General features: G+C 45.8%; 1 protein-coding gene across 3 annotated transcripts; it reads left to right on the top strand.

Annotated features, from left to right (window-relative positions):
- TFAP2B (transcription factor AP-2 beta) lies at nucleotides 1–25,974 on the top strand. 3 transcript variants are annotated; one of them, XM_048935359.1, is made up of 8 exons: nucleotides 40–102; nucleotides 4,903–5,361; nucleotides 10,587–10,647; nucleotides 18,220–18,439; nucleotides 20,406–20,524; nucleotides 22,948–23,089; nucleotides 24,742–24,857; nucleotides 25,325–25,426. In XM_048935359.1, the coding sequence occupies exons 1-7, from the start codon at nucleotides 55–57 to the stop codon at nucleotides 24,827–24,829; spliced, it is 1,137 nt and encodes a 378-aa protein (XP_048791316.1). In that variant the 5' UTR covers nucleotides 40–54; the 3' UTR covers nucleotides 24,830–24,857; nucleotides 25,325–25,426. The 3 variants fall into 3 exon arrangements, with proteins under 3 accessions (XP_048791314.1, XP_048791316.1, XP_048791315.1); XM_048935357.1 differs by lacking the exon at nucleotides 24,742–24,857 and having other exon boundaries at nucleotides 1–102; nucleotides 25,325–25,974; XM_048935358.1 differs by lacking the exons at nucleotides 40–102; nucleotides 24,742–24,857 and adding an exon at nucleotides 3,105–3,502 and having other exon boundaries at nucleotides 25,325–25,974.

Genomic DNA, 25,974 nt, shown 5'->3' on the forward strand with positions numbered 1-25,974 from the left:
AGACATCTGCTCTTCACATGAATGCACTCACCTCCTAGAGAACAGCCTGCCATCATGCTCTGGAAACTGGTTGAAAATGTCAAGTACGAAGATATCTATGAGGTGAGTATATAATATGCATATGAGTAAGAGTATATGTATATTTAAATATACATCTAGCTGCATAGAGGCACACTATATAATATATATATAGCTCTGCATCTGCTTACATGCACATATAGAGAAGCAGACACCCGCACACACAAATAGAGATGGGAAACAGACAGTAAATGCTTAAATGCTTATTTATTTGCAAATTTGTAGCCGGCATGTCAAGTCCTAAACTTTCTTTTTTTTTTTTTTTTCCTTTTTTTTTTTTTTTTTCTTTCGTGGAAAAGCTGTTTGATGCGATTTAAAACATCAAAGAAACGATCTGAGGGTTGGAATGAGGCAACTTAAAGGCAAGAGTTGGGTTGTTTAGAGCCCGAATTAAATGTAATTCGATTAAATACGGGCAAATGTCGAGAAAGAGGGAAAAAGATGAAATTAGAAGAGAAACGCGATCTGCTATTCGGGGACGGGATGCATTTCTTTCTTTTCTTTTTGTCCTAGTTTCTTAATTTCCGATCCCAATCTAAGCTCTACCTGAATTCGGATATATAGATAGATTGTCTTTTTCTCGTTTTCACGACCGGATGGCGTTTTTTACGACTCTTTTTTACACGCATACACCGGTAGATAAGATGTGCGCGTCCTCATCCACCAGCGCTAATGACGAAGCACACACACATTCTCTCACGTCTTTGGGTACACGCAGCCGAACCGATCCATCCAAAGCGAGCACGGAAAGTTCTGGGCTTGATTTCAGAGACCTCCTCGGGATTTTTTTTTTGAGGTCCAAAAGCAGAGCGAGGCGGGAGGGGACGGTGTGTGTGTTGGGGGGGAGGAGGATCACAGCAGAGCCAAACGGTTCTTAATTTTGCCCGGATCTTTCCCAAAGCGACTCCGCGAATGCGTTCCTTGTAAGTAAAGCAGCGCGCTGGATCGGCTCCGAAATGGGAACAAATAATAATAATAATAATAATAATAATAATAATTAGATGGAAGGAAAGGTTTGCCGCTTCGTCAATGAATTTTTGTTGTTTGTTTTTGTTGTTTTTTTTTTTAATTTTTAATTTGGATTTGGTGATGCTGGTGTTCGTAGGATTGGGGAAGGATTCTCACAGCTGTTGGTTGGGGGTGTTGGAAAGGCTTTGGGCGATACCGTCCGGCCCGGGGAAGCGCCGTCGGGGCCGCACAGCTGCAACAGCCCCAAAGCAGTCCCGCATCTCTTCGGACTTCCATCGGGAAAGCAGTCAGAGATAAAAAGAAAAGAGAGGGGGGAAAAAAAAAAAAGAAAAAAGAAAAAAAGAAAGAAAGAAAAACGCTGAGAGGGAGGGCACTGCTCCGACTTTTCGCAGCCGGAGTGAGGATGGGAAAGAGCCGCAATATCTCCGGCTTTCCGAGCTGCGTTCAGGCTCGTTATCAACCGGCATCGCAGCTCGGTGGGTGTCCGGGTCTCCCTGCAGCCCCCAGACCCGCCGAAGCTTCCCCGTCCCCAGCACAGCCCGGCCATTGTCTGTGCCGCAGCAGCGGGCGACAAAACGTCTCTTTTCTCGTCCTGTGAGGTGGGGGAATGTCGGGGGTTTTTCTCCCCTCTCTGGTTTTTGGAAGGGGAGATGGAAGCGTCGTGCGTCCCTCTACGGCCGTGAGAGCGGTGGGATGGGGCAGAGCGATCCTAACCCGCCGATGAGCTCCGGGTCATTCCGTAGTGGGCAGCTTTCAAAAGAATATTTTTGTGGGTCGGTTTGAAAGAGGAGGAAGGATTCTTAAAGGAAAAAAAAAAAAAAAGGAAGAAGAAAAAAAAGGTGTTTCTCCTCCTTCTCCTCCTTTTTCTTTCCGATTTCTAATTGAGAACGCGATTACAGGGGCGTCTCAGGCGCTTAAATGGAATCTGTTCTTAAAACAAAAGTGTGTGTGTGCGTGTAATGGGGATTGGGGGGGCTGCTCTGGGAAGTGTGAGTCTATTTAGGAAGGAACGTAAGTTGAACTTTAACAGAAATGGCAGACAGTCCAGTTGAACGAGTTCCTGCAACATCAAAAAGGTTTTACATCGCCCCCGGCTTTGCCTCGAAACTAGAAATTTACTATCCTTTAAAAATCACTGCATACATTTTACATTTGGGTGAAAATCGGGATAGATATGTGCATATCTATACGGCGGGTTGGGTTCTTTCTGCGTATCGGGCTGGAGGAGGATTCGGAATTGAAGGGAGCCCAACTTCACCCCGCTGCAGCGTTTATTGGGCTGTTCCGAATGAGCACGGTCGGGAACACGCACCAGAAGGGCTTAATCTCCGCTGTAAATAGATAGATTGGAGTCAGTGAGCATTTCTTCTTCCTTTTTTTTTTTTTTTTTTTTTTTTTTTTGAGAGGGAAAAATGAAAAAGGGGGAGGAAAAAAAAAAAAGTATAAAAAAGAAGCGAAAGGATTAGGAAAGCCTCTTATTTTCCTCGTTATTTGTTAAAAGAAAAAATATATATATCTACAAGAACAAAAGCACCAAAGGCAATCAATTCACCGTATTGGGAATGTATAATTAAACGTAAAAAGGGGGGGTGGAGGGAGGGGAAGAAAAAAAAAGAAAAAAGAAATACGTTTTTTTCTTCTTCTTCGCCTCCAGCACTGCTCCATCTCCCTTCCCTGCTCAGTGTCTGCTTTCCACGTCTTCCCCCGCTCGAGTTAATTGAAGTTCTGCCTCTTCCCTGCTAAACTTTTTCCCCCCTCTCCCTCTCCCCAAACTCTGCCCCTGCCAGCCCCCCTCGTCTGATTACATCGAGTAATTCTCCACTGAATGAACGTCATTTACAATAGTAGGGGAGCTCTCGAGCTGGCTGCCAGCTTCACGCTCCATTTGGTCCTGCATTCTCCCTTTAAAGTAGTCGTGTAATATTAATAGTCATGAATATCAATTATTATGAGGCGGCGTAGGGAAGGAAAGGGAGGAAGGGGTAGCGGAGCAGTCTGAGCCCAGCCTTGGGTTGAAGAGGATTGCGTTTGGGAGCTCAAAGGGGGGTGGGGGGGGAAAAAAGAAGAAAAAAAAAAAGAAAAAAAAAAAAAGAAAAAGAAAAAAAAAGGAAAAAAAAAAGAAAAAAAAAAAAAAAACAACAGAGAGGGAGGGGTGAATCATATATGTAGATCGAGGTTTCCAGGCTCGGTTTTGGGGGCATTGGTTCTTTTTTCTTTTTTTTTTTCTTTTTTTTTTTTTCTTTTTTTTTTTTTTTTTTTTTTTGATGGATAGTCTCCGAAATACCTCAAGCTGTTCTCCTGTGTCCAACACGGCCCTTTGCAGATCTCCTTGATATATATCTATATATTTTTTTTTTCCCTTCCAAATATTAGTGTTATCGCCACACTCTTTGATTTTTAGCTATTACAAGACTTTTTTTATTTCCAGATGTTAGTCCACACCTATTCCGCCATGGTGAGTTTGGATCCATGTTGTACTAGAATTGCATGTTCTCTCTCTCTCTCTCTCTCTCTCGATCTGTTGTCTCTCTCTCTCTCTCCCTCTCTCTCTTTTAAACGCCTTTGGCTTGGTAATTTAGCACAATAATTGGAGGAGGCTTTGCAGCTGCTTCTCCCTTTTTGCATTGTGTGTTCTCCATTTGAGATTGGGGGTGGGGGGCGCTGGTGGGGGGGGGGGGGAGCAGGGGAAAAAAAAACTTTATTCCCCCCCCCTTTTTTTTTCTTTCTTTCTTTTTTTTTTTTTTTTTTCTTTTTAAACCCTGTGTGCCATTGCTTGTGGGGGTACGAGCTGCACTTGGTGGAATATCACCTTTTCTTCGGTACTTTCACCTCGCAGCGACGGAGTGGGACAAAAGTCCGCTCCCACCTTTCCTCTGAAGCCTTCACACACTTCTTTCCCCCAACCCCCCCACACCCCAAAAGATTTAACATTACAATTACCCCCCCACCCCACCCCCCATCCCCTCCCACCCCCCTTTCCTCCGGAATATAACATTGCAAAAAGAGACAAAAAGACACCGGGAGTTCCTGCAGAAATCATAGCGGTTGGATTCGTTCAGTACAGATGTTTCACTTTGATTCTGTTTGGTTATTATTATTACTATTAGACTCTTATCCAAAGGGTCCCTGTGATCATATTATTATTATTATTATTATTATTATTATTATTATTATTACTACTATTATTATTTCCCAACTCTTTTCTCGGACAACTCTTTACCTCGGGCTCCTCCGAGAAGTGCAAACTTTCCCCTTCGGGTCTTTCTTTTTTTTTTTTTTAATCCCACGTGAAGATGGGTCGCTGATGTCGAGTTGTTGAGTCGCAGGGGCTTCAGGGAAGGAAATAAAAGAGATGTTGGGAAACTTCGGGCAGGACGAGGGGGTGGGTGGTGAGGAGGGGTGGATTTGAGGGCTTTCTCTCTTCTTTAAACTTTTATATCGGGGACCGGTGGAGGGAGAACCGTGTTAGTAAAGCGGAGTCACACATCGTGTACGGAGCATCAGTCCTACATGTTTAATCAGGACATGAAGCGTCTCTCCCTCTTCCCCCCCCTTCCCCCCTCCCCCTTTGCCCTTCCTGAATTATTCCTGGGCATAGTTTTGGGTACGAAGCTTTGGGAGACGCAGGGGACGGGGGGACACCGACCAACACCGGTTCACCATGGTTTCACTTTTCCTTTATTTTGTTTTATTTCGGGGTGGGTGATTTACTGCTGGGTTTGCGTTCTTTATATATATATATATACATTAAAAAAAAAAAAAAAAAAAAAAAAAAAAAAAGAGAGAGAGAGAGAAAAAAAGCGTTCCTCTTTTGTTGTTGTTGTTGTTGTCGTTTCTCTTTCATCCCGCCTGTAGGACCGGCATGATGGAGTGCCCAGCCACAGTTCCAGGCTGTCCCAGCTGGGATCCGTCTCCCAGGGACCCTACTCCAGCGCTCCTCCGCTCTCTCACACCCCGTCCTCGGATTTCCAGCCGCCTTATTTCCCACCCCCCTACCAGCCTCTTCCTTACCACCAAAGCCAGGACCCTTACTCCCATGTCAATGACCCCTACTCCCTAAACCCCTTGCATCAACCCCAGCAGCACCCCTGGGGACAGAGGCAGAGGCAAGAGGTTGGATCAGACACCGGGTCACTGCTGCCACAGCCTCGGGCCGCCCTGCCCCAGCTCTCGGGACTGGACCCCAGGCGGGACTACCACTCGGTACGGCGACCAGATGTCCTGCTGCACTCAGCTCACCATGGCCTTGACTCCGGCATGGGGGACAGCCTTTCCCTGCACGGCATCGGGCACCCGGGGATGGAGGAGGTCCAGGTAAGGCAACGCGCTTCTTTCTCTATGGGAGATGCTTTCCACCTGGGAATGGTTTTGGTGTGGGTTAAAACGCTTTTTTTTCTTTTTTTTTTTCTTTTTTTTTTTTTTGTTGTTGTTGTTTTGGTGTGTATATATATATATATATCTTTTTATGATATTGCCCCTTCCCTCCCCCAGTTCATTTTTACTTTTTGCTTTTTCCCTTTTGATTTGTGTGTTCGAGGCGAGTTTATCTCATAGCTGTCACGCACGGGCTCTGCTTTGCCAACTGTCTGCTGCAAAGAGCAGAGTGCGTTGGGGCAGGCAGGCTCTGCTCTCTCCACGTGCTTCCAAAGCTGGCAGGGTTGAAGCCTGGCTTTTCAAATCCCAGCTATTTCCCATGCAATCTCAACTCCCCCTCCACCCCCCACGCTAATTTCCTTCACTCCAGGGACTTTGATGAAACTGTCAAATTACCACTTTACTTTTTTTTTTTCCTTCCATCCGTGAATATCAACAGAACCCAAATCGAGAGGGGTTATCGGGACAGAACCGTCCCCATCCCTCCTTTTTTAAGCACAATTATTAGGGTAGCATTGATTTTACGTAGTTTTGTTCGCTCCTTTGGATGACAAAGGAGTTTCACGGGGAGGAAAGCGCAGCATTTCCCAGCCTTCCCCCATCCCACGCGAAACTCATCGTCACGTGTTGTTTCCTAAAAACAAAGTGACCCTTAACAGCTTCGGTGCTGGGGCGGTTGGCACCTTGCTGGAACAGGGCACTGCCCCTTGGTGGGGGAAGGGATGGGGTGGGAGGCTTCAGCCTCCGGCATCGGGCTTCAAAAAGTCGGGGTTTGGGGGTTTGCCTTTCTTTCTTTCTTCCAAGTTTATCTATCAGAGATACGAAGAAGATACGTATTAAAACTTGAAATACGCAAAGGAAAGGGATGAGGGAACGAGGCGTAGATTGCAAAGTTATAGGCAAGGGGAAAGGAAGGAGAAAAGAAGAGAGGAAGAATAGCAGAAAAGGATCCTAGTGAACATCAGTGGCAGAGAAGCAGAAGGGATATATGGCATCAGCCTAAGGACTGTCTAAGGGCTGCAAAACAAAAAACAAAAAAACCCTTGCTTGGCTGGGAATGAGGACTTCATGACCAGGAAGGTTTTATGCCCGGTTCTGCTTCTGCCTCCGAGCTCCATGACCGACGGGTCATTGGTTTCTGCGGGTTTCTAAGCTGGTTTGGGAGACCTGAGGGTAGTCTTGAGCCCCACGGGAGCAGTGTGCAGGTCTCGGCTCGCATTCCTCTACGAATGCAGCAAGAGGCTCTGCTCCCTCTGCCCTTCTCTCGCTCAGCAAGCGAGAGGCGTTAAGTACTGTTTGTGCTTTGATATTTATACCTTCTCCAAATAAAAGCCGGTAATTGTTGGCTCTTGTGAGAAAGAGAGAGAGGGGAAGAGGGGAAGAAAGGGGGAAAGGAGGGGAGGGAGAGGTAAGAGAAGGAGAGAGTGAGAGAAAGAAGAAAGAAAACAAGAGGGATGAAAGGAAGAAAAAGGAAGGAAGACAGGAAGGAAAGAAGAAAAAGGAAGGAAGACAGGAAGGAAAGAAGGAAGAAAGAGAAAAAGAGAGAAAAACTTCAGGGAGGGATGGAAAAAGGAGAGAAAGAGAGGGGAAAAAAAAAATGAGAGAGGGAGAAGCTTTGAAAAGCTCAGATCAGCAGTTTTTCCCCTCTTCCTCAATGAAACATCCCCGCGGCTCCGAGCTCAGCCTGCTGCTGCCGCACATGGGCTGCTTCCCCGGCTGGGGTAGGGATGGGGAAAGGGGGGAAGCAGCTGTGGCTGCGGGCTGAGCTGTTTGCTCGGGATGCTAAAGGCACCGGGAATGGAAGCGGTCCCTTCTTTGTAAAAGTTTGGTGGCAAACTGAGGGAGGAGGGGAAGAGGGAGAGGATATCCCAAGGAGAAACACGTGAAGGGAGAGGTGTCCAACTGCAAGTTAGAGCAGGCAGCGGGGAAAGCAGCCCAGTCCTCTCCTACTGTTCGGCATTTTCTATTCTTGTCCCCCCTCCCCACCAACGACAGATGAAACCGGGCAATTTTCCACCGAAAAATTTATTATGGATCAGGTTCTGCTCGGGCTATGAGGATTCCCGTTGTTATCCAAGAAAGTGCTTCCAGAAATGGTCCCAACCCTCTTTTTTTTTTTTTTTTTTTTTTTTTTTTTTTTTTTAATTTAATGAAGTCCTAAAAGTTGAACTGCCATAAGGTCAGACAGATGAAGACGTGTATCTCTGCTTTAGCTTACGCACCTCTGATTAAATAGATGCCATGGGAAAGGGTTGGGCTGTCAAGGGAGAGAAGAGAGAGGAGGGGAGTGCGTGACAGAGAGAAACAGTGGTTATTATATAAACACCAAATCCAGGCCATGTGTAAGCCATTGTCCAGGGCTAGAATTAAGTGACTGCAACACGATAGCTCTCTGTTATTGTAAACAGGACGTATTGTATTGCTATTGCTGCCCCTTTCGAGAGGAATTCTCAATCTGCCACTGACGGCCAAAGGGAGGGGAGAGCCAAGACCTACTTTTGGAAAACAAATTTGCATTATTTCACAGCGGCGCTGGAAAATGCCACTGCAACTCCAGATGATCCTTATTTCTCTTCACCATTTAGACCAAAGCAGGGCTCTACTAGAAATAGATGGGGCAACGTTGTGCACAGGGGAAAATCCAGGCTTAAAGGAAAACAGGGTTCTTTAGGATTTCCTCTCAGATATTTCCCTTGCTGTTGGATAAGGTGTAGGTGTATATACATGCGACATGTGTATATATATATGAGGTATTTATGTATCTATGTGGCATGTATATGAACAGCATGTCTGGCATATATATATATATGGTATGTGCATATATATGACGTGTGTATTCATGTGGCTTGTCTACATATATATGTGTACTTATATATGGTATAAAGGAAGCTCCATGCTATGGGATTATTGGCAGAGGGGAGGGAAGGCAGTCTTCCTCTCTCAGTTATAAGCATATCAGGGCCCCCATCACCACCACACACCCCCCCTCAACCACACATCTCCACTTCTCCTCCTCCCCACGCTCACGGCCGTCCCCTTCTGTGTGCCAGCAAGAGGCACGGAAAGTTGAGTTGCACACCAAAAAACACCCAACTCTCTTATAAAGTAACCCCTGGTATCACTTTTAACTAAAGAAGTCTAGTAATTAAAAGTCTGAGTTGTTTTTCCACGTTTCCGCATGCAGTCCTAATTAAATCTTTACGATCCTCTCTGTGACTATTAACTGCCAGCATGCTGAGCGAATATCCTGTACAAAAACCCAGCAGGAGGGCGTAATTAGATAGAAAATCAGACAGGAGTCTTCTCATTAACTACAACAACTAACCCACGTTGCTGATGGAGCGAGCGGAGTGCACGCACGCACATAAAGCGTGTGCACAGACCTATACCCCAGAGATAAGGTGAGAAAAGAGAGGAGGGGGGAGGAAGGACAGGGAGAGAAGATGGCGTTTCGTATTTACCTCCAGCTCTGCGCCATCGAGTCGCAAGGCGCAGGACTCCGGCAGGCTGCAGGATTTGCTCATCATCCCTCCTCGGCAGCTGCTGAGGGAAAGGAGGGAAGAGTTTGTAATTGTGTGTTGTGCCCTTTAGGTATGCGGGCTATTGATTAGGGGAGAGGCTGAGCCACGCACGGTGTGAGGAACAGCCTTGTGAGCGCGCTTTGGAGCTCACGGTGCAACGAAAGCAGTGGAAAGGTCCATGGGAAAAATTGCTCCATCACCTTTTTTTGTTTTTGAGGGGGGAGATGCGATTTTCTCCTAAATCGTATCAGGGTTGGAAAGTTGGAGATAAGGGCTGAGGTCGGATGAGCTCAGCTTCTCGGAGAAGCCAATATAAAGTCGAAATAATAGGGAAGGGAATCGCCGATCTGTTGAGAAGACGTTTTCCTTGTGGAAAAAATATATGTAGGTGTGTGTGGGAGAAGTTCTTAAGTATGGCATACTTTGAAAATTAAAAGGAGAAATTAAAAAAAAAAAAAAAAAAAAAAAAAAAAAAAAGGAAAAAATAAAAAAGGGAAAGGAAAGGAAAAAAAAATCAGGGTAGAAAGAAAAACAACAAATGAACAAATGAAGGAGAAAAAGAAAAAAAAAAAAAAAAGCCAAGAAGTGTAAAAAGCACACACAGGTCCTCCTTCCACCTGAAACCCAGAGTTCACCCTAAAGCGGAACCTGTGGCAGCTCCGCAGTGAGTTGCCCTCTCGACGCTGCTCTGATGGAGGTGGTTTCGCTGCACCGAGCTCTGGTTTGCGTTGGTTTGCAGTCGTGGACCAAACCATCAAGCTGAGATAAGCGACCCAATGTGGGCTCTGCCCCTCTTTGTTCTTTCCCCTTCCCGAGCGCCGTAATAACAGGTGTGCTCCGACAGGGACCCAAAAGAGCAACAAATCGTAAAAAGGGATATGTTTTTTTTTTCAAGGAGGATCGGGGGGCCTTTTTTTCTAGGCAATCAATTTCATAGCTGGTACTTTTGATAAGGCATAACCCCGCTCGGCCCTCCCGGCCCACAAATTGGGAACCCCGGGAGCTGTAAATCCCTTTCTGCTCACACCCTACACGAAGTGGGCGTTGCGCTGCTCTTCAAATCGCCCAGGCTTTAATTAAAAGTCCATAACGCAAACTATTCTATGTAAGAAGTAAATGGCCCTTGAATTATTAAGATGTAGCGGGGTTAAGCAAACAAACAACACGAAAATAGGAGAGGTGGAGGAGGAGGAGGAGGGGGGAGGGGAAGAAAGGGGAGGGAGAATTGAAGTTGTCCTTAATCGTGTTCATTTATGCCATGCAATAGATCTTGCAGATGTTGCTAAATTGCAGGATTTTCAAAGGGAGAAATGTAAAGCTTTCTGGCATGCAAAGAAGTCCATGAGATAGCCACGGTTTTATAAGATAACAAAACCAATATTGCGCCCCATATGCTTCACACCTCCCTTTTTTTTTCCTTTTCTTTTCTTTTTTTTTATTAGGCGACTGTATAATTTGTAAGAATTTCATTTCCTTGTCGTTTGGGGGGAATAATAATAACAATAATAGGACTAAAACTCCCTCCTCCCCTAGTGAATTAATATAAATGGAAATAACAGCAACCCCAGTTTGGGATGACATGATTTATGTACGCGGTTCTTTAATATCCAGTCAATTTGAATAGAGATGTTTTTATATCCACAGTCAGTTGAAGATGCCAATAACAGCGGTATGAACTTATTGGACCAGTCTGTCATTAAAAAAGGTATGGATTATTCCAACGAGCTAGACAAACTTTTACAGTGTGGCAATACCCTCGTGATATATATGTGTGTGTATATGTATATATATTTCGGGACAATGAATGGATCCGGGAAGGAGGAGACAGCAAGATGAAACGCTGATTGGGTCTTTAGATAGAGAGAAGGGGGAAGGGAAGGGAAGGGAAGGGAAGGGAAGGGAAGGGAAGGGAAAGTCGATCTCCCCCCTTCCTCCAATCACACCCTCAAATGGGGCACCCCATGCTGTCCCTCATCCCCAGCAGTCCTCCATGGGGATCGCGTGGCTTTATACGTGGAAGAAAAAAAGAAAAAGGGGGGGGGGGGGGGGGGGGAGATGTTGACTCCACTTTTGGGCTCCAGTGCATCTCCCAGGCGGGTGGGAGGTGGAAGGGAGAGAAAGCAATGCCTGTGGAAAGCAGTTCTGCCTTCTTCCCTCCCCCCCAACCTCCCCTTCCCCCTGCCTATTTTTTAAATCTCCCTACATATGCGCACATGATTTAGTGTAACTGCAGAATCACCCCATACTGTTAAAGGGAATGTGATATTAACAAATGTTTGCAGTCTCTCGTACAGCTGTAAGCAAAATAATTAACTAATTAAACTAATTAAATGTAATTACAATAACTCATTTCGGGCGTAATGCAGCTGCTTAATTTTTTTTACATTTCTCTGACAGTCACTGGAAGATGCTTGGCGATTAGTGTTGTGTTATGCTGGTAGACATTAAACAGATCCCACACTGCAAATGTAGGGGAAGCTATCTTTAATTATCTAAGGAGTTTCTATTTCTAGATTCAATTTTAAGTATCAGAGACGAGGCTTAGAAGCGCTGGCCCTTATGCTTACGATCAGCAGAGCTTATCTCCGGGACCTTATGATTTGTCAAACCCTCAGTGCAGCTACAAACACTTAGGATCTCGTAGAACCCAAAGCAAAATAATCGGAGTGTTTATAGTGTTTATTTAAAACGCGTTCAGGGCAGCGTGAGGTCCTTCCGTTGTGTTTATTGTTTCTTGTTTCAACCCCCGTGCGCCTTTACCACGAGCTTGCAGTTGGTTGAGGGATGAAAACTCCAAGATCGTTTGCGGCCACCGGTTGGAAACGTCGAAGAGGGAGAGACAAAGAATTCCTTGCTTGAAGGGAAAGGCGTTAGTTCGGCTTCTGTGCTTTGAGTGGGTGTTGCGGTCAGGATCTGCAACCTGACGGCTCCTGGTGGTGTTTTTCCCCTTCTCCCCTCTCTATTCTCCATCCTCCCCTCCCCACCCCGCTTTGCTGCCTCATGAGCGATGTTTCCTCGTGGGCGTTGTTTGATTAATTGGTGGTTGATTTGCGGTCGGGAGCCTCCTTTATAACGCTGGGCCGCGCTCGCACTTTCATTTCGCAGCATTTAAACCTCTCCCATCCTCCCCTCGCCCCACACACCTCCATACCCCTCTCCCATTCAGATCCGGCACGGATTAAGGACAGGATGAGATGTGCCCGTTGTGCCTCGAGCAGCGGAGATGGGCACCGCACGGTGCCATAGGGAGAGATACGCTGAGTTCTTACCGGCGTTACACGTGCGCTTTGGAAATCAGATTACTCAAAGGCACCGAGATCCATCTCCTGCTGTGCTAAAGTAGTTGCGTTTTGTTCCTAATGAATCTCGCCAGCAAAAGGGCACGGTGTGGGTTCGGCTGCGAAGTGGGAGCTGAGTGAGGGGTAACGTTTGGGGCAGGCAGCGGGGAATGGAATCATAGAATCACAGAATGGCCTGGGTTGCAAAGGACCACAATGCTCATCTAGTTTCAACCCCCTGCTATGTGCAGGGTCACCAACCAGCAGACCAGGCTGCCCAGAGCCACATCCAGCCTGGCCTGGGGCCAGAGGAGTGGCACATAGAGGCTTCCATCCGAATTTCACTTTGTTCCCTGTGCTATGAGAGCTACTTTGGAACAAGAACAAGTTATTTAAACTCTGTGAGCGGTTATTGCAGGCGGAGGATGCAAAGAGTTATGGGTTGGAGCACTCCTCGTGTTAAGTATTTACTAAATAAGCAGCAGAGGAGATCTATTTCGCCCAAACGTAGCATAGCTCCTAAAATGCTTTAATTAAACTGTAGTGAAAAGAATACAACGTGAACTCGAAGCATCAAGTTAATTATATCATCCAGGCTGCGCGTGCCTCCTTCTTTATGGACTTTGAGGCCTGCAGAGGGAATTATCTACCCATCAATGCAAAGGGATTGCCAAAAATATTAAGGAAATCATAAAGGGATTCATAGGCAGCTATCGATTTATCTCTCGGATCGATCCCGCACGACGGATCCCTCGTACGCGGCCCCTTGTTATGTTTGCTATCTGAGCTTACTTGACATTTCTGAAGTAATTTAGTTAAGAGGAAATGAGTTGTTCCCAGTAGAGAGAGCAAACGAGTGGAGTGAAGGTAGCCAGCGTGATAAATGGCTCTTTCATTTGGAGATCTCCAGAGCTCGTTTAAGGCTAATTTTCTGTATTAGCCCCCTTTGAGCTATTAATGCAATAGGCAGGGACCGTGGCCCCTCATCTCTTAGCTGCCCCATTAGAGCGAGCATTAAGCTCCCAAGCCTGAGCTCTGCTGCGGTGGTGGCGAAATAATGAAAGGTGCTTTTAAAACTCTCCTAATCTGAGCTGGCAGAGGGTGGTTAATACGATTTGAAGGGGGCTGGTCAATGAACAATCAATAAACTAATAATGAGAAGGATTCGGTACATTAACAGTCTCAAACTCCAACGAGACATTAAAAAATCATCGTTCACTCCTAGTCCCGTTAAGATTTGGGTGGTGGGAGTGGGAAGGAGGGAGCCGGATAAATCATCGAGATGATGACAATCATCAAGGGAACGAATACCAGATTTTAACTCAGCCCGAAGAACTTACTGGCTGCAGGTTTGGAGGCCTTTCCCTCCGTTCCCATTGCAATGAAGGGCAGGTTTTCCAAGTGCCGGCTCCCTTCGTCATCTGCTCATCTGAAATTCGCTTGGCACTCTCTATGGCAAAATCAGTCGTCGTCGCTCAAATCCCTGCGTGGCCCGAGCGAGAAGTTAATTTTTAGTGACTCTGGGGCACAGTCAGTGACCTTAACGTTATCCCCATGTATTTATTTACTTTCAGCTATTTCTGAAGCCTGGCCTTACCTTCACATCAGATTTAGCACGAAGGGCCGTTTTAACCCGAACACCTCTTTCGTCGTCTCCTTGCTGACACGCTCTCTTAACGACACTGTTTTAAGGAGAGATATGAAAGGAGCTCTCTTAACTTTGTTTTTCCCAAATAACTCTGAGTCGAGCAGAGCTCCTCCCCACCCCCCTCTTGAAGTATCCAGCAATAAATGATTAACTGAAAAGCACTCCGGACACAGCCTTCCAGATGATAGATCTGGGAATCTGCGCCTTTTCTCGGGCTGCCCATTGAGCCTTGAGATTCCTTTTTAATTTAACGCACAGCAATTTCGGAGGGAATATGTTTCACTTTGAAACGTACTCCGGCATCCAGGGTGAAGGGGAGCGATGAAGAGAAGACAGGAATAAAAGGGAAGGGGACGCTTACACTCTCTGTATTTGCTCATTAAGTCTTAAGTAATGATTGGGTCTTTAGTGGCAGCGGGCAGTCATTGTCCCTCTATTTGGCGACAAAGGCGGATCCAATCACCAGGAACAACACAGCCTTGCTGCTCTGATGGACTTCTTGCTCACTTCACACCCAGTAGGCAGATTAAAGGGGCTGAGGGCTGTTTGACACCTCTTCAGTAATTAGTTCGCCCGCGCTGTTGGCTAATAAGACATACTAATCGCCATGGATTGTTCCATTAATTGATTGATTGATGCATCGGCGATCATATTATTTTGCAGCGTTACTGCGGTGATGTCCGCAGCTCAGAGCTCCTGCTTCTTTTCTTCTTCTTTTTTTTTTTTCCCAGCTATTTTCAGGCCACGATTCTATTTATCCCTTCAGTTTGAGTGGTGCCAAAATGCCATTTTAGTGCCATTTACGCTCCTGCGTGCGCAATTTCGCGCGTGTGCGGAGCGCAAACCCACAGGAAATCACCACCAGCACGAAATAAATAAATAAAAAATAAAATTAAAAAGAAAAAGGAAAAAAAAAAAAAAAAAAAAAAAAAGAACCAACCCCTAAGACTTAATGTATGCACAGAAAATTGTAAACATGTAAAGAACTGAAAGCTTCACGCTGAGTTTCGCCATGCTCCATTTCCCCACCATTTCCTGCTGTCGTTTTAAAGCGATCTCGCTCATCTAGAGATCCCGTTTGCAGGAACAGTATGCTTATAATTACTAACAAATCAAGCGGCTACTGTTGCTCTCCCGCTTTATTGATAAGCTGAAGAGAAATGGAAAGGGAAGGGATGACAAAGAGGGTGGAAGTCATCACGGGTGTGAAGGAGGGAGGGAAGAAATGGAGGAATGGGGAGGAAAATAGATGATTTGAGAAGTAGGAAAGATATGAGAGCGGTCACGCCCGTAATTAAAGAGAGTTTTGGAGCGCAGGGACAAGAAGAAGTAAATCTGGGGGGGGGGGAGGGAATAAATAAATAAAGTTGAAGCGGAGGTGGTGGGGACGCTGTGCAGGAGTTGTGTGGTGTTCTGTCAGCAGGCAAAGCAATCCCTGAGCTACGGGGAGGCTGAAAATCACCTCCCGTTACGGTGCGCATCGGTTTGCACGCCCGCGGGGCTGTGACACGCGCAGTGCACACGCGGACGCGTGTGGCCGTTCTGTTCTCTCTGCCTACAGCCGGAAAGCGACAGCCCACCATAAACATACAGATACGATGTAGATAGCGATAATTCATTCCGTGGCAAACACGGGCTTTTTTTTTTTTTTCCTCTTTTTTTTTTTTTTTTCCTTTTTTTTTTTTTTGGAGGGAGCATTAGGTAATTTACAGAAGATACAGAGCGTAGATAGAACACATCTCTCTGAAGCTATGAAATCGCGATAGATATGCTTGCACCGCCTGGAAAAAGCTTATAGAATGGGATGGGTGTTATTAAGGCTCCCAGCTGTGTTCGCGCAATACTTTTAGGGGAGGGGGTGGCACCGCTGGGAGCAAAGGGGCTCAGCAGAGCAGGGAAAGAGCCTGACTGCTCACCGACAGCAATTCGCAAGGGAAAATCAACCCCCCGAGCACGTGAAAACCCCTATTTCAGAGGTTAACAAATGTGGGAAGTGGTACGACGGGCGGTGTGGGGTCTCTTGAAAGCGTCGCAGGGGTAAATCTCTCTTTAGTGAGTTTAGACTAAGATCAGATGGCCGCGGAATTGTTGCCTCTTGTTTAATTTCTCAGTTCATTGGACAGTGACCTGATAAAGCGGCCACTAAATATAGCCCCGGTAGAAAGAGGTGAGCCCGAACCACCGAGTCCGTGCGTTTGTCCGGAGGAGGAGAGAGAAAAAAACAAAACAAAAAAACAAACAAACTGACAACCAACCAACCAAAACCAGTGATGAAAATCCATTTGGTGTGGCAACGCATGAATCCAACTCTTTTTTCACTTTGTCTTGATGGTGCGCTCGCATGATGCTGCAGAGCACTGCATGTGGCATATACGATATATCTACGTATAACGGAGGGCAAGGCAGTCTCTCGCTTTTATTCTTACTACCCCGAAGGAGTCTCTTCCTATAGAATCAACGGCAAAAATCCCATTAAGAGCAAGGGAAGGCCTCTAAGTCTCTTGTAACTGTTACTGTGCCGATCTCCAACTCTTTGCAAACGCCTTTATGAGCTGCATAATGTGCCCAACTAAAAATAATAAATAGGAATCCGTTTCACTTTCCGATTCCCCGAAGTAAAGCCACTCCGAATAATTTGTTTATACAGGGGACTATATAGAAGCAATACGTGTATCTGAAATCGACATGCCTTTTGGTTTTTAGCTGTTATAGGGTTTTTATTGTGGGGGTCTGGTCTGGCGGTAGGAAATGATCTGTAATAAAAACAGTGCAATACGGTTGTGTCTATTCCATACGCTGAGGTTATAAAATTGGCAATTGCCCAGTAGTTAGCACTTGGTAATATATTAGGATACCCGATCTTATTGTTTAGCAACTCCAGACGACTTAAATATCCCCTCAACCCTAATGGTTTGATTCTCCAGATATGTCGCAAATAAACAGGGTTTTTATGGCTAATAGCCGGCATATGCGCAGAAATCAGAGCCCTCTGATTTGCCGGATGGGTTTTGCAATTGATTTGAGTGGGAAGACGGCAAGAGGCCGAAGCGGTATCAGCGCTGCGTGAGGATCTGTAATCAATTCAAGCGTTCTCCTCCGCGGTCGCGGAATTCTCTCCGCGCATCGCGGTTGGCGGCGATCCGCGAGGAAGCAGCGGTAGCAGCTGTCAGCTCTTATTAACTCCTACATAAAACATACCTTAAGTACGGTTTGTTATCAATTACTCGCCGAAATGAAACAACTGGGAAAAGGAAAGGCGAGGCTCCCTATAAATTAAAGCGATTGGTTGATTGATCAGCGCACCTGCCGTAAATCAGAGCGGTTGCGCGCAATTACGAGCGAGCGGTTGAAGTCCATTGGCAAACAAACGATGGCCCGTTGCTTGTTGCTGTTTGTTTCTGAGCGGCTCTGGATGCCGTTATGGGGATTTGCTGAGTCTGATTTCCTTTGGTCTTAACACAGCCCTCGTTTCTCAGAGCGATGGGGTACGTTGGTCGTGGGTAGGATAAAAAGTTTCTATTTTGTTTTGGTTCGCCTTTTTTTCTTTATTATTATTATTAACCTTTCCTAACTTCCTTTCCATAACTTCTAGCTCTTCCTTTGGGGGGCTGGAATTTGATGATCCTTGAGGTCCCTTTCGACCTAACCCAACCTTTTCTATGATGATACATAATACTGTATCCAGACTTCCTTTCAGTAGGAACAGATGAGTTCCCACTACTTTGAGGACAGCACAACACGGTTCAGTTGGTGCACGTCATGATTAAAACCGAGAATTTATTTTTCCGCTGTTCATCTTTTTCTATTTTTTTTTATCAGAAGGAAAAGGCTCGTTTTGTTTCATAAACCAGACTTAATAAAAACACAAAGCAATAACAGAGCTGTCTTCTGGTTGCTGTATCCTCCAGCCTCCACACTTATTTAAGGCAGCAACTCCCTCAGTGTAGTGAATTTATTCCTGGCTCGGCTTAGAAGTAATGGGAAACATGAGCGAAAGAAGTAATTCTTTTTCTTTCCCTGCGTCAGGTGCTGTCAGCTGTACAAAAACAAGGGGAAGGGGGAAAGGGAGGGGAAGCGAGGGACTGAGAACCCAAAGTTGCCAAGTACTTCAGACTCGTGTTGTATTTCTCAAGCCTTCACAGAGGCTGTGCTGCATCGCCATCCTTGTTATTATCACATTCCTTGTTATCCTCACTCGGGGGGGGGGGGGGGGGAAACAGCCCCTTTTAGTTTGCTGTAGAGCTGAAAAGTTCCCTTTCGTTTTGCTCTGCTGTGCGTGTTAGAGTGTGTTAACGCTATGCTGTTCGTGCCATGACGGTTTCTTCCTCTCCCTTCCCTTTTCTTTCTCCAGTTCCAGTCCCTCCAAAATCCGTTACTTCTTTGATGATGAATAAAGATGGCTTCCTGGGTGGAATTTCGGTCAACACCGGAGAGGTGTTCTGCTCTGTCCCCGGCCGTTTGTCTTTGCTTAGTTCAACTTCCAAGTACAAAGTAACAGTGGGAGAAGTTCAAAGGCGCCTTTCTCCCCCCGAGTGTCTGAACGCATCCCTGCTAGGAGGAGTGCTGAGAAGGTAAGGGGTTGGGGAGGCTGTGTTACAGTGAGGGTAAGGTGGAAATATTCTGCATTCGGGCTCTGAGATGAATGTAGGGGGAGTGCAGCCAAATCAAGCCCGGTGTAGCTTTAATCAGAGCTTCTCGAAATACAGACAGCCAGCAGCTCGGAAAAGCAGTAATTTGGATTTCCATCCGGAGAGGGTTGCTATCGGAATCCTTCGCTGTTGGTGCAAATCACCTCCTAATTGCCCGGTCAGTGCTGCTGAATACCTCTAAGTAGTTAACATTATCGGTCCTTGTTAAGTGAGAGGTAGGGAGCGACCTCCAGGCCTGGGTACCAACCCGATGAGTGGGAGATTGCTCAGTCACTAACAAGAATTCAAGCTCCGAAGTCATCGGCTGGATGAACGCGGAGAATGGGCTTTATCTTATGAAAGACTTAATTGCCAGCGTGATTTTCCTGTAGGAAAACTGAGCTAAGAACATACATCGATAAGAACAGAAAAGACGTTACGATGGAGGTTCTCCCAAGCCAGTGGAAATATGGCAGACTGGGGAATAAGGAGCGACTTCAGGCAGCTCACTGACAAATATGAATTGGCCCAGAATAAATTTCAGTTTACGCATGGAAGCTGCAAGTCTTAGAGTAGGGAGGAAGTTGCCAACTAGTAGGCAAACACACCGTGTTTGTTTGTTTCCTTGCAATTATTACAACATAATTATTATTAATCGTGTTGAGGTCAGGTGCTCTGTGTCAGGAGAAGGGTACCATGCCCCGCTCCGTGCAGTCACCCTATAACACACGTGGGAATGAGGAGCTCCTAAAATAGCTGCTGTTCCACATGAATGTCTGTAATCAATGCTCAGCTGCGATCTGTGCCAGGGAGAGGAGCAGAGGTTTGCTTAGAGACGGCAACCCGCCTGCAAATGGAGCAGGAGGACATCGGAGAGATACAGTGTAGAAAATGTAATTATCAAGGTAAAGAAACCTCATTATAGAGCTTCAGTGGATTACCGGAGATGGCCCAAGCCATAATCATTGGCTACTGCTGACTTCAGTTCCTATCTTGAATCTGAATTTTAGACAAGCTTTGGTTCAGGGCAGATGAAATATAGGAAGCTGTTCTGCCGTGTACCCCTATTTACTCTGATAGCAAATATTGAGAAGTCAGCCTGCTTTAGAGAAAGCATTGCCGGCTTCCTTTTTGTAAGCGTGACTGCTGAGTCTTAAACGTCTGTTAAGTAAGAACCAAGAAGTGCTTGGGATGGTCTGTGACCTCAGTGCCAAAACTCTCACTGTTATCACAGGTGGAAGGCTTCCACCCCTCGAGCTGTACGTACCTAGGGGTGTGTGAACAATAGCTCCGTGTTTCCCACCTATGGCTCGTTTATCCTTTCAGTGTCCTTATCAGTAACCTCCGACAAATATTCACGTCTTCCTTCAGGCACCCAAATCCCCGTGTAGAACGCGGTGCCTCCGGCTGAGCGTTGCCTCTCCGCACGCGTTCACACGGGCACGAAACCGATCCCGAAGTTTCCTCAGTGCTTTCCTCCCATTCTGCCTGCCCGCAGTTCTCCCTTCGAGCATTTTTTTTTTCCTCACCTTTTCTTCTTATTATACCCGGACTAAACGATTATTTATTTCTCCTCTATCTTTCTGTCCATCCCCACGCTCCATCCTAACAGAATGCCATACAGTAGGAACTCATTTGTTCTCTACCTCACAATCCTCTGCGGTAATTATTGCCAACCGGCATTATTTGATTTCCCTGGGTAAAAGAGGAAGAAAAGCGGGCTCATCCCCACTCCCACCCCTGGGAGAAATTAAGCAAATAGCAGCGAACTCGGGCACAAATCAACACACTCAGAGTGCCGAACACAGGATGAAAACCTTTTCAGGGCTCCACTGACTGCACAGACTGAACGTTTCTTCCAGGAGTACCGCGGGGCTTAACGATCATCTCGATTTCTTTGCAATTCTAGAGCCAAATCGAAAAACGGGGGGAGATCTTTGCGAGAAAGGCTAGAAAAAATCGGTTTGAATTTACCAGCCGGCAGGCGTAAGGCTGCAAATGTCACTTTACTCACCTCCCTGGTGGAAGGTAAGCGAGGCTCGCAGCTCCCTTCACACCCCCTCCCACCTCGGGGCTGGTATTTCGCGAACCACAAAAGGCTTTGGGGGATCAGGTGGGAAAGCCTCGAGGAGGTGAAATGCAGGGCGGGTTGGAGGAACGCTTGTCAACGATCCCGTCCCCCAAAATGTGCCCGGAGGGGGAATTGGTGGCAAGAATGGGGTGTGTTTGTGTGTGTATGTGTATGCTTGAGCTGGGAAGTCCCGTTCCTCATTGCTATCAATTACCGGGCTGTGCTCCCTGACTCCACCGTCTGCTCCATCCTCCTGCTGCTTCCCTCATCCCGAGTTTATTTGTGGTTGAGGCTCATTATTTGTTGACTTTCAGTGAGGGCAAAAAGTATGTTTGGTGAAAGAAATGATCAATCGAAGACTTCGGGAGCACAGTTTGCCCTATAGCGGGTGGAACAGGACAAGGACTCAAGCTATTCCCAAGGAAGCAAAGAAGGAAGGGAGGGCTGAAGTTTCATCTCAAGTCATAGGATACCCCGAGTTAGAAGGGACCATAAGGATCATAGGATCCAGCTCTTCATTCAGCTGATGCCGTTTTGGTGTTTGGCGTTTGTTCTCTTTGATTTATTGTTACTATATAGAAGAGCCATTCTTAAAGCCCCTAATACGTTTAGGATACGTGTAAGTTTATGCTAAGGGAAGTTGGACCTTCTCCAAAGAAACCATAACCAGAATAGTGCGGATGCAATTATGAATTGTATGTATCTACCTTACACACACACACACCGAGAGGCGTAGGAATAATCCACTTATCTCCTCCACATATGAGCATGCATAAACATTTGTGCTAGATATCAACTTTCCAGCTCTTCTTGGTGGAGTTGTGGCAGCGATAAGCCCTCACTGCATGCAGAGCTGGGGCTGATAGCAGCTCCTCGTGGTAGTGCAGGGCTCAGATATAGGCACGGGGGTGCCCGCTATAGGGGATGTGCAGCATTATGGATGCACCCAGGGTGCTGAACCATAGGTGTGAATGCAGCTGTGTGCGAGAAAGTCTACTCAGAGCAAAAGCAAAGCTGGCTTGCAGCCCATGAGGTTACACAGTGATGCGAAACCCCACGTTAAGAGAGTAGGAAGGTGCGCGCATCTTTCCCCTGGTTTCCTTACAAATCAAGAGCAGTTTCTCTCGTGAGAGCTTCCTTCTTTTGGAATAAGCTGCATCTGATGTAAGGTGAAGTTTGCTTGGTGAGAGCAGCCAGGCTCTGGTGATGCTGTCATTGTGCTCCGGTCAGCATCAATTGAGTGTCACCGGGGGGATGGGGTGGCTGCTGTGGGGACACCTCAGCAGCCCTCACGTTCAATTAAGAGCTTTGTTGATTAGGGAGAAGCTCTGGGAAGCAGAGATGACGTTGGAAGGCAACTCCTGGTCATTAAAAATAACACGGGCCTGGAGTTATTAGACCTATCTGTTTTGTGTGTTGGAAATCTTCCCCTTTGCTCCCTCAGGCAGTGCTTTAAAGGGTTTAACACTTTATTCTGAAGGAGTTGAGCTGTAATCTGGTGGAATCCCCTTGGAGTCTGCTATTTCTTTTTAACTACTTTTCCCCCCTCTTCTTTTCTACTTTTCTTCAACTTCTGTCCTCTTCTCGTAGCATCAGGGTGCATAAGAAGGGGTTTGATGACATGAACCTCTCTGTAGGCAAGGAATTAGAAAGCAGGCAGTGGAAATGACAGTTATAATTAGAAGAATTAGTGTTGTTCACAGACAAAATTGCCATCAGTTTATATCCTTCCATAGGTCAAAGAGGACTTCCCATTCCTGGTGATCAGTTAAGAGAGCAGAGTAATGAATTCCATCAAACAAAATAGACTTACTTTCACCATTTTACTGATGTGGCAACAACTGTGATTTAAGTGCCGTGTCATCCTGTACAAAATCGACATCAAAATTAGCATTATGTCCACATCCATAAAATGTTGGAGCATGTTCTTCCACAGTATTGAAATAGGAATATTTTTGGTGCTCTAAGGGAAGGTTGAGTCCTTCTGTCTTTCGGGACTTGCTGAGTTTCCCCTTTTTTTGGCCCAGTTCACTTAAATTTGTGTGTGTGTGTGTGTGTGTGTGTGTGTGTGTGTGTGTGTATGTGTTCTCTGCCACAATTCCATATGGGATCAGTTGCATGTGTGTCTATAAGCCATCCCTCAATACGTTGCTGCAGAGACGGCTGTAAATCTGTACCCAAAACTTCCTATTTCCCCCATTGTAAGATTTATAGAGGGGTAACCTCTGCAGCTTGGCCTTAAGGTGCAGTTGGGTTTATAAACGTGACCCTAAGAGCTGCTGTCTCCCAGAGAAGCAGCATGCAGCAGCAAAGCATTACACGAAGCCCTGGCAGCTCGGCCCCAGCCCAGAGGTATTAATGCCCCTCTCATTCCATCCAGGTGAGGCCGTTCATTTAGCCCGGGATTTTGGGTACATCTGCGAAACGGAGTTCCCAGCCAAGGCTGTTTCTGAATACCTGAACAGACAGCACACAGACCCCAGCGACCTCCACTCCAGGAAAAACATGCTGCTTGCTACAAAGTGAGTGCCAACCCTATAACTGAGGTCAATTTAAAGGCAGAGAGAGCCTCCAGTCCCAAAATTATAGTAGCCTCAAGGGGAGGAAGGGGTGCCCACATCATCCTGTCGGTAAGGTAGCTCTTATTGTCTGTGTGTCACTCTGCAGTGGGACAGTGTTTTCCTTATGGAAGATGCATGGGCCTGAACCCTGCATCTACAGTGTTTTTTTTTTCCAAGCCATCCTCAATCCAAAAACCACCATGAGAAGGCAACAACCAAAAAGTGGGTTACTTCTACACCGTGGTCTGTCTCTCCTGCTGCTCATGCACACCTGTCAGCCTGCTACTAAATTGCAATGTCTAATCCAGATGGTTTAATTAAGAAAAAAAAAAGAAAAAAGGGGGAAAAAAGAAGAAAGCAAGGTTGGAAAATCCAACAAAAACACTGCGAACTGATAATTACCCTCACTTTTTGTCGCCTCGACCCATTTCTCTCCATGGGGACTCTGTTGGTGGTGTTGTATGGGATGACTTGCACCCAGCTGCATCTCCTAACTGAGTGCTCAGGTCCTCAGTGGTGGTGGTGCTGTGTTTCTATCTCTTTTGTTGGGGTGAGGAAAAGGAAAAATAAGGTAAAAGAACAGCCGAAGGAGCTCTCATTTATTTCGTGCTCTGGGACGTGGCTTGCCTCCGATGACAGCGTAATTTAAAGAAATATATGGAGGGTTGAAAAATCATTTGCTCAAATTTGTCCAGATGTTTTTTAGACGTGATTGGAATTTGATTGCCCTTTTCCGCAGGGTCAGAAGATATTAATGTCCCAGAACTTTAATTGCTCGCAGACCCTGCTCTGCTCTTTGAAGATGTAAAATGTTGCACTCATTACTGTTTGTTCTCCAAATTCAAAGTTTCCTCTCTTGCACTTTCTTAATGGATAATACACATAGAAGTAGACCTTTATCTTTCTCCACCCTCTGAAACCTTTAACCCACTGGGAATTTCAGGCGATGAGAGCTGAACTCCTTTTTTAAGTGTTTCTTTTTCATTTTTTTTTTTCCTTTTATGTCTTTTTTTTTTTTTCCCCATGCTCTTTTTTTTCTTTCTTTCTTTATTTTTTTTCCCCTCAGTCCCTGGGTAGGCATCTACTCAAAGAAATTATCCCATTGCCCCCCCCCCCCCCCCCCCAGCTCCCACTTTCCTACGTGGCCTTGGCACCTGTTGACATGAAGGCCTTCTGGACTAGAAGGACAATGAAAAGCAAAGAAGGGGGAAATCATATAAATAGTAATAATCAAATCTGATTTTCAGAAGTGTGGAAAAAAGTCAACAAGGCCACACGTTTCCTCTGATACTTCAATTGGTCTTTGTCTCCTCAGAACAAAATAGGAAGTGCTGGTTTTGATAAGCCAGAATGGAGCTCTAGAATCCAGAACGTTCTCAATAAGTTTGTGTGGCCCAAGCAGTCTCAAAAAAACTTCCATTTAGTCCATTTACCACATCCTCAGCAGCACACGGATGTGATTTTTTCTCCAGAAATGACACTTGAGATTTGCTTTGGTCCAGATGGGTGGTTGGCAGATGCATGGTGCATCTCCTACTCAGCCTGGTCATTTTTGGGTGCACCAAGCAGGGTTGGGTTTTCTCAGTGCTTTGGAGATGTCCTTGTGATTGCAGGATAGATTTGTATCTCTGGACCTTCTTGCAGTCCTGCAATTGCAGAAATGTGTTTCCTGAAGAGCATCACCCTAGTTGTGGATCCTAAGCATCAGTTGGACTTGATGATCTTGAAGGTTCGTTCCAACCTGAGCAATTTTATGATTCTATGATCATCCTAGGATGATCCTCAAGCACTGGGAGAATCATAGAATGGTTTGAGTTGGAAGGGACCCTTAAAGTCTATCTGTCCCATTTCCCTGCAGTGAGAAGGGACACCCACAGCTCCATCAGCACCCATCCAGCCTGACCTTGGGTGTTCTGCAGGGATGGGGCAACTACCACTTGTCTGGACAACTTGTGCCAGTGCCTCACCACCCCAATTTCAGAGTCACATGGTTCTATGGAAATCCTAAAAGGCAAAAATGTTCCATCCTTTGGTCTGGGATCAGCTCTTGGTTGAACACACTCCTTCCTTCAACCTTGGTTGTCTCAGAGAACCGTGTTAAGTGTGAGATGAGTCTAACCTCCTCTTTTCTCCCCCTTTCTCTCCTTTTTTTTTTTTTTTTTTTTCCTCTTTCTTACCTTTCTCTCTTCTATTCAGGCAACTTTGTAAAGAATTTACAGATCTCTTGGCCCAGGACAGGACACCCATTGGAAACAGTCGACCCACCCCTATTTTGGAACCAGGCATTCAGAGCTGCTTGACTCACTTCAGTCTCATCACTCACGGCTTTGGGGCTCCCGCTATCTGCGCCGCCCTCACGGCCCTCCAAAACTACCTGACTGAAGCTCTCAAAGGCATGGACAAGATGTTCTTGAACAACAACACTGCTAACAGGCACACATCTGGCGAAGGACCAGGTAGTAAAACTGGAGACAAGGAAGAGAAACACAGAAAATGAGAGGAGGAAAAAAAAAAAAAAAAAAAAAAAAAGGAAAGGAAAAGAGGAAAAAAAAAAAAAAAGTTAAATAAAAGGAGAAAAGAGAGAGAAAGAGATAATCTTTTAAAACAAAACCGTCTTAATTTTAGCTTTAAAAATATCGGATTGGGCTTTGGAAGAATTCTATTAGGTAGGACAAAATAATAATAATAATAAAAATAATAATAATAAAAGAAAGACGATAATTTAAGATCAGAGGAGCACAATGGCGCAAGACCAGTGGTTCAGAGTCTCTTGCCAGGAACATGTGAAGACAACCACCAGGATTTTTTTTTTTCCCACTTCTGTTCTTTCACATTTTTTTTTTTTT

Source organism: Lagopus muta, chromosome 2 (assembly GCF_023343835.1).
Source record: "Lagopus muta isolate bLagMut1 chromosome 2, bLagMut1 primary, whole genome shotgun sequence".
NCBI classification, from domain to species: Eukaryota; Metazoa; Chordata; class Aves; order Galliformes; family Phasianidae; genus Lagopus; species Lagopus muta.

Coding starts and splice junctions, on each gene's coding strand:
- TFAP2B (XM_048935357.1), top strand. CDS start 22: ATGCACTCACCTCCTAGAGAACAGCCTGCCATCATGCTCTGGAAACTG. Junction 5,362..10,586: donor CGGGGATGGAGGAGGTCCAG/GTAAGGCAACGC, acceptor TTATATCCACAG/TCAGTTGAAGATGCCAATAA. Junction 20,525..22,947: donor ACTCACCTCCCTGGTGGAAG/GTAAGCGAGGCT, acceptor CATTCCATCCAG/GTGAGGCCGTTCATTTAGCC.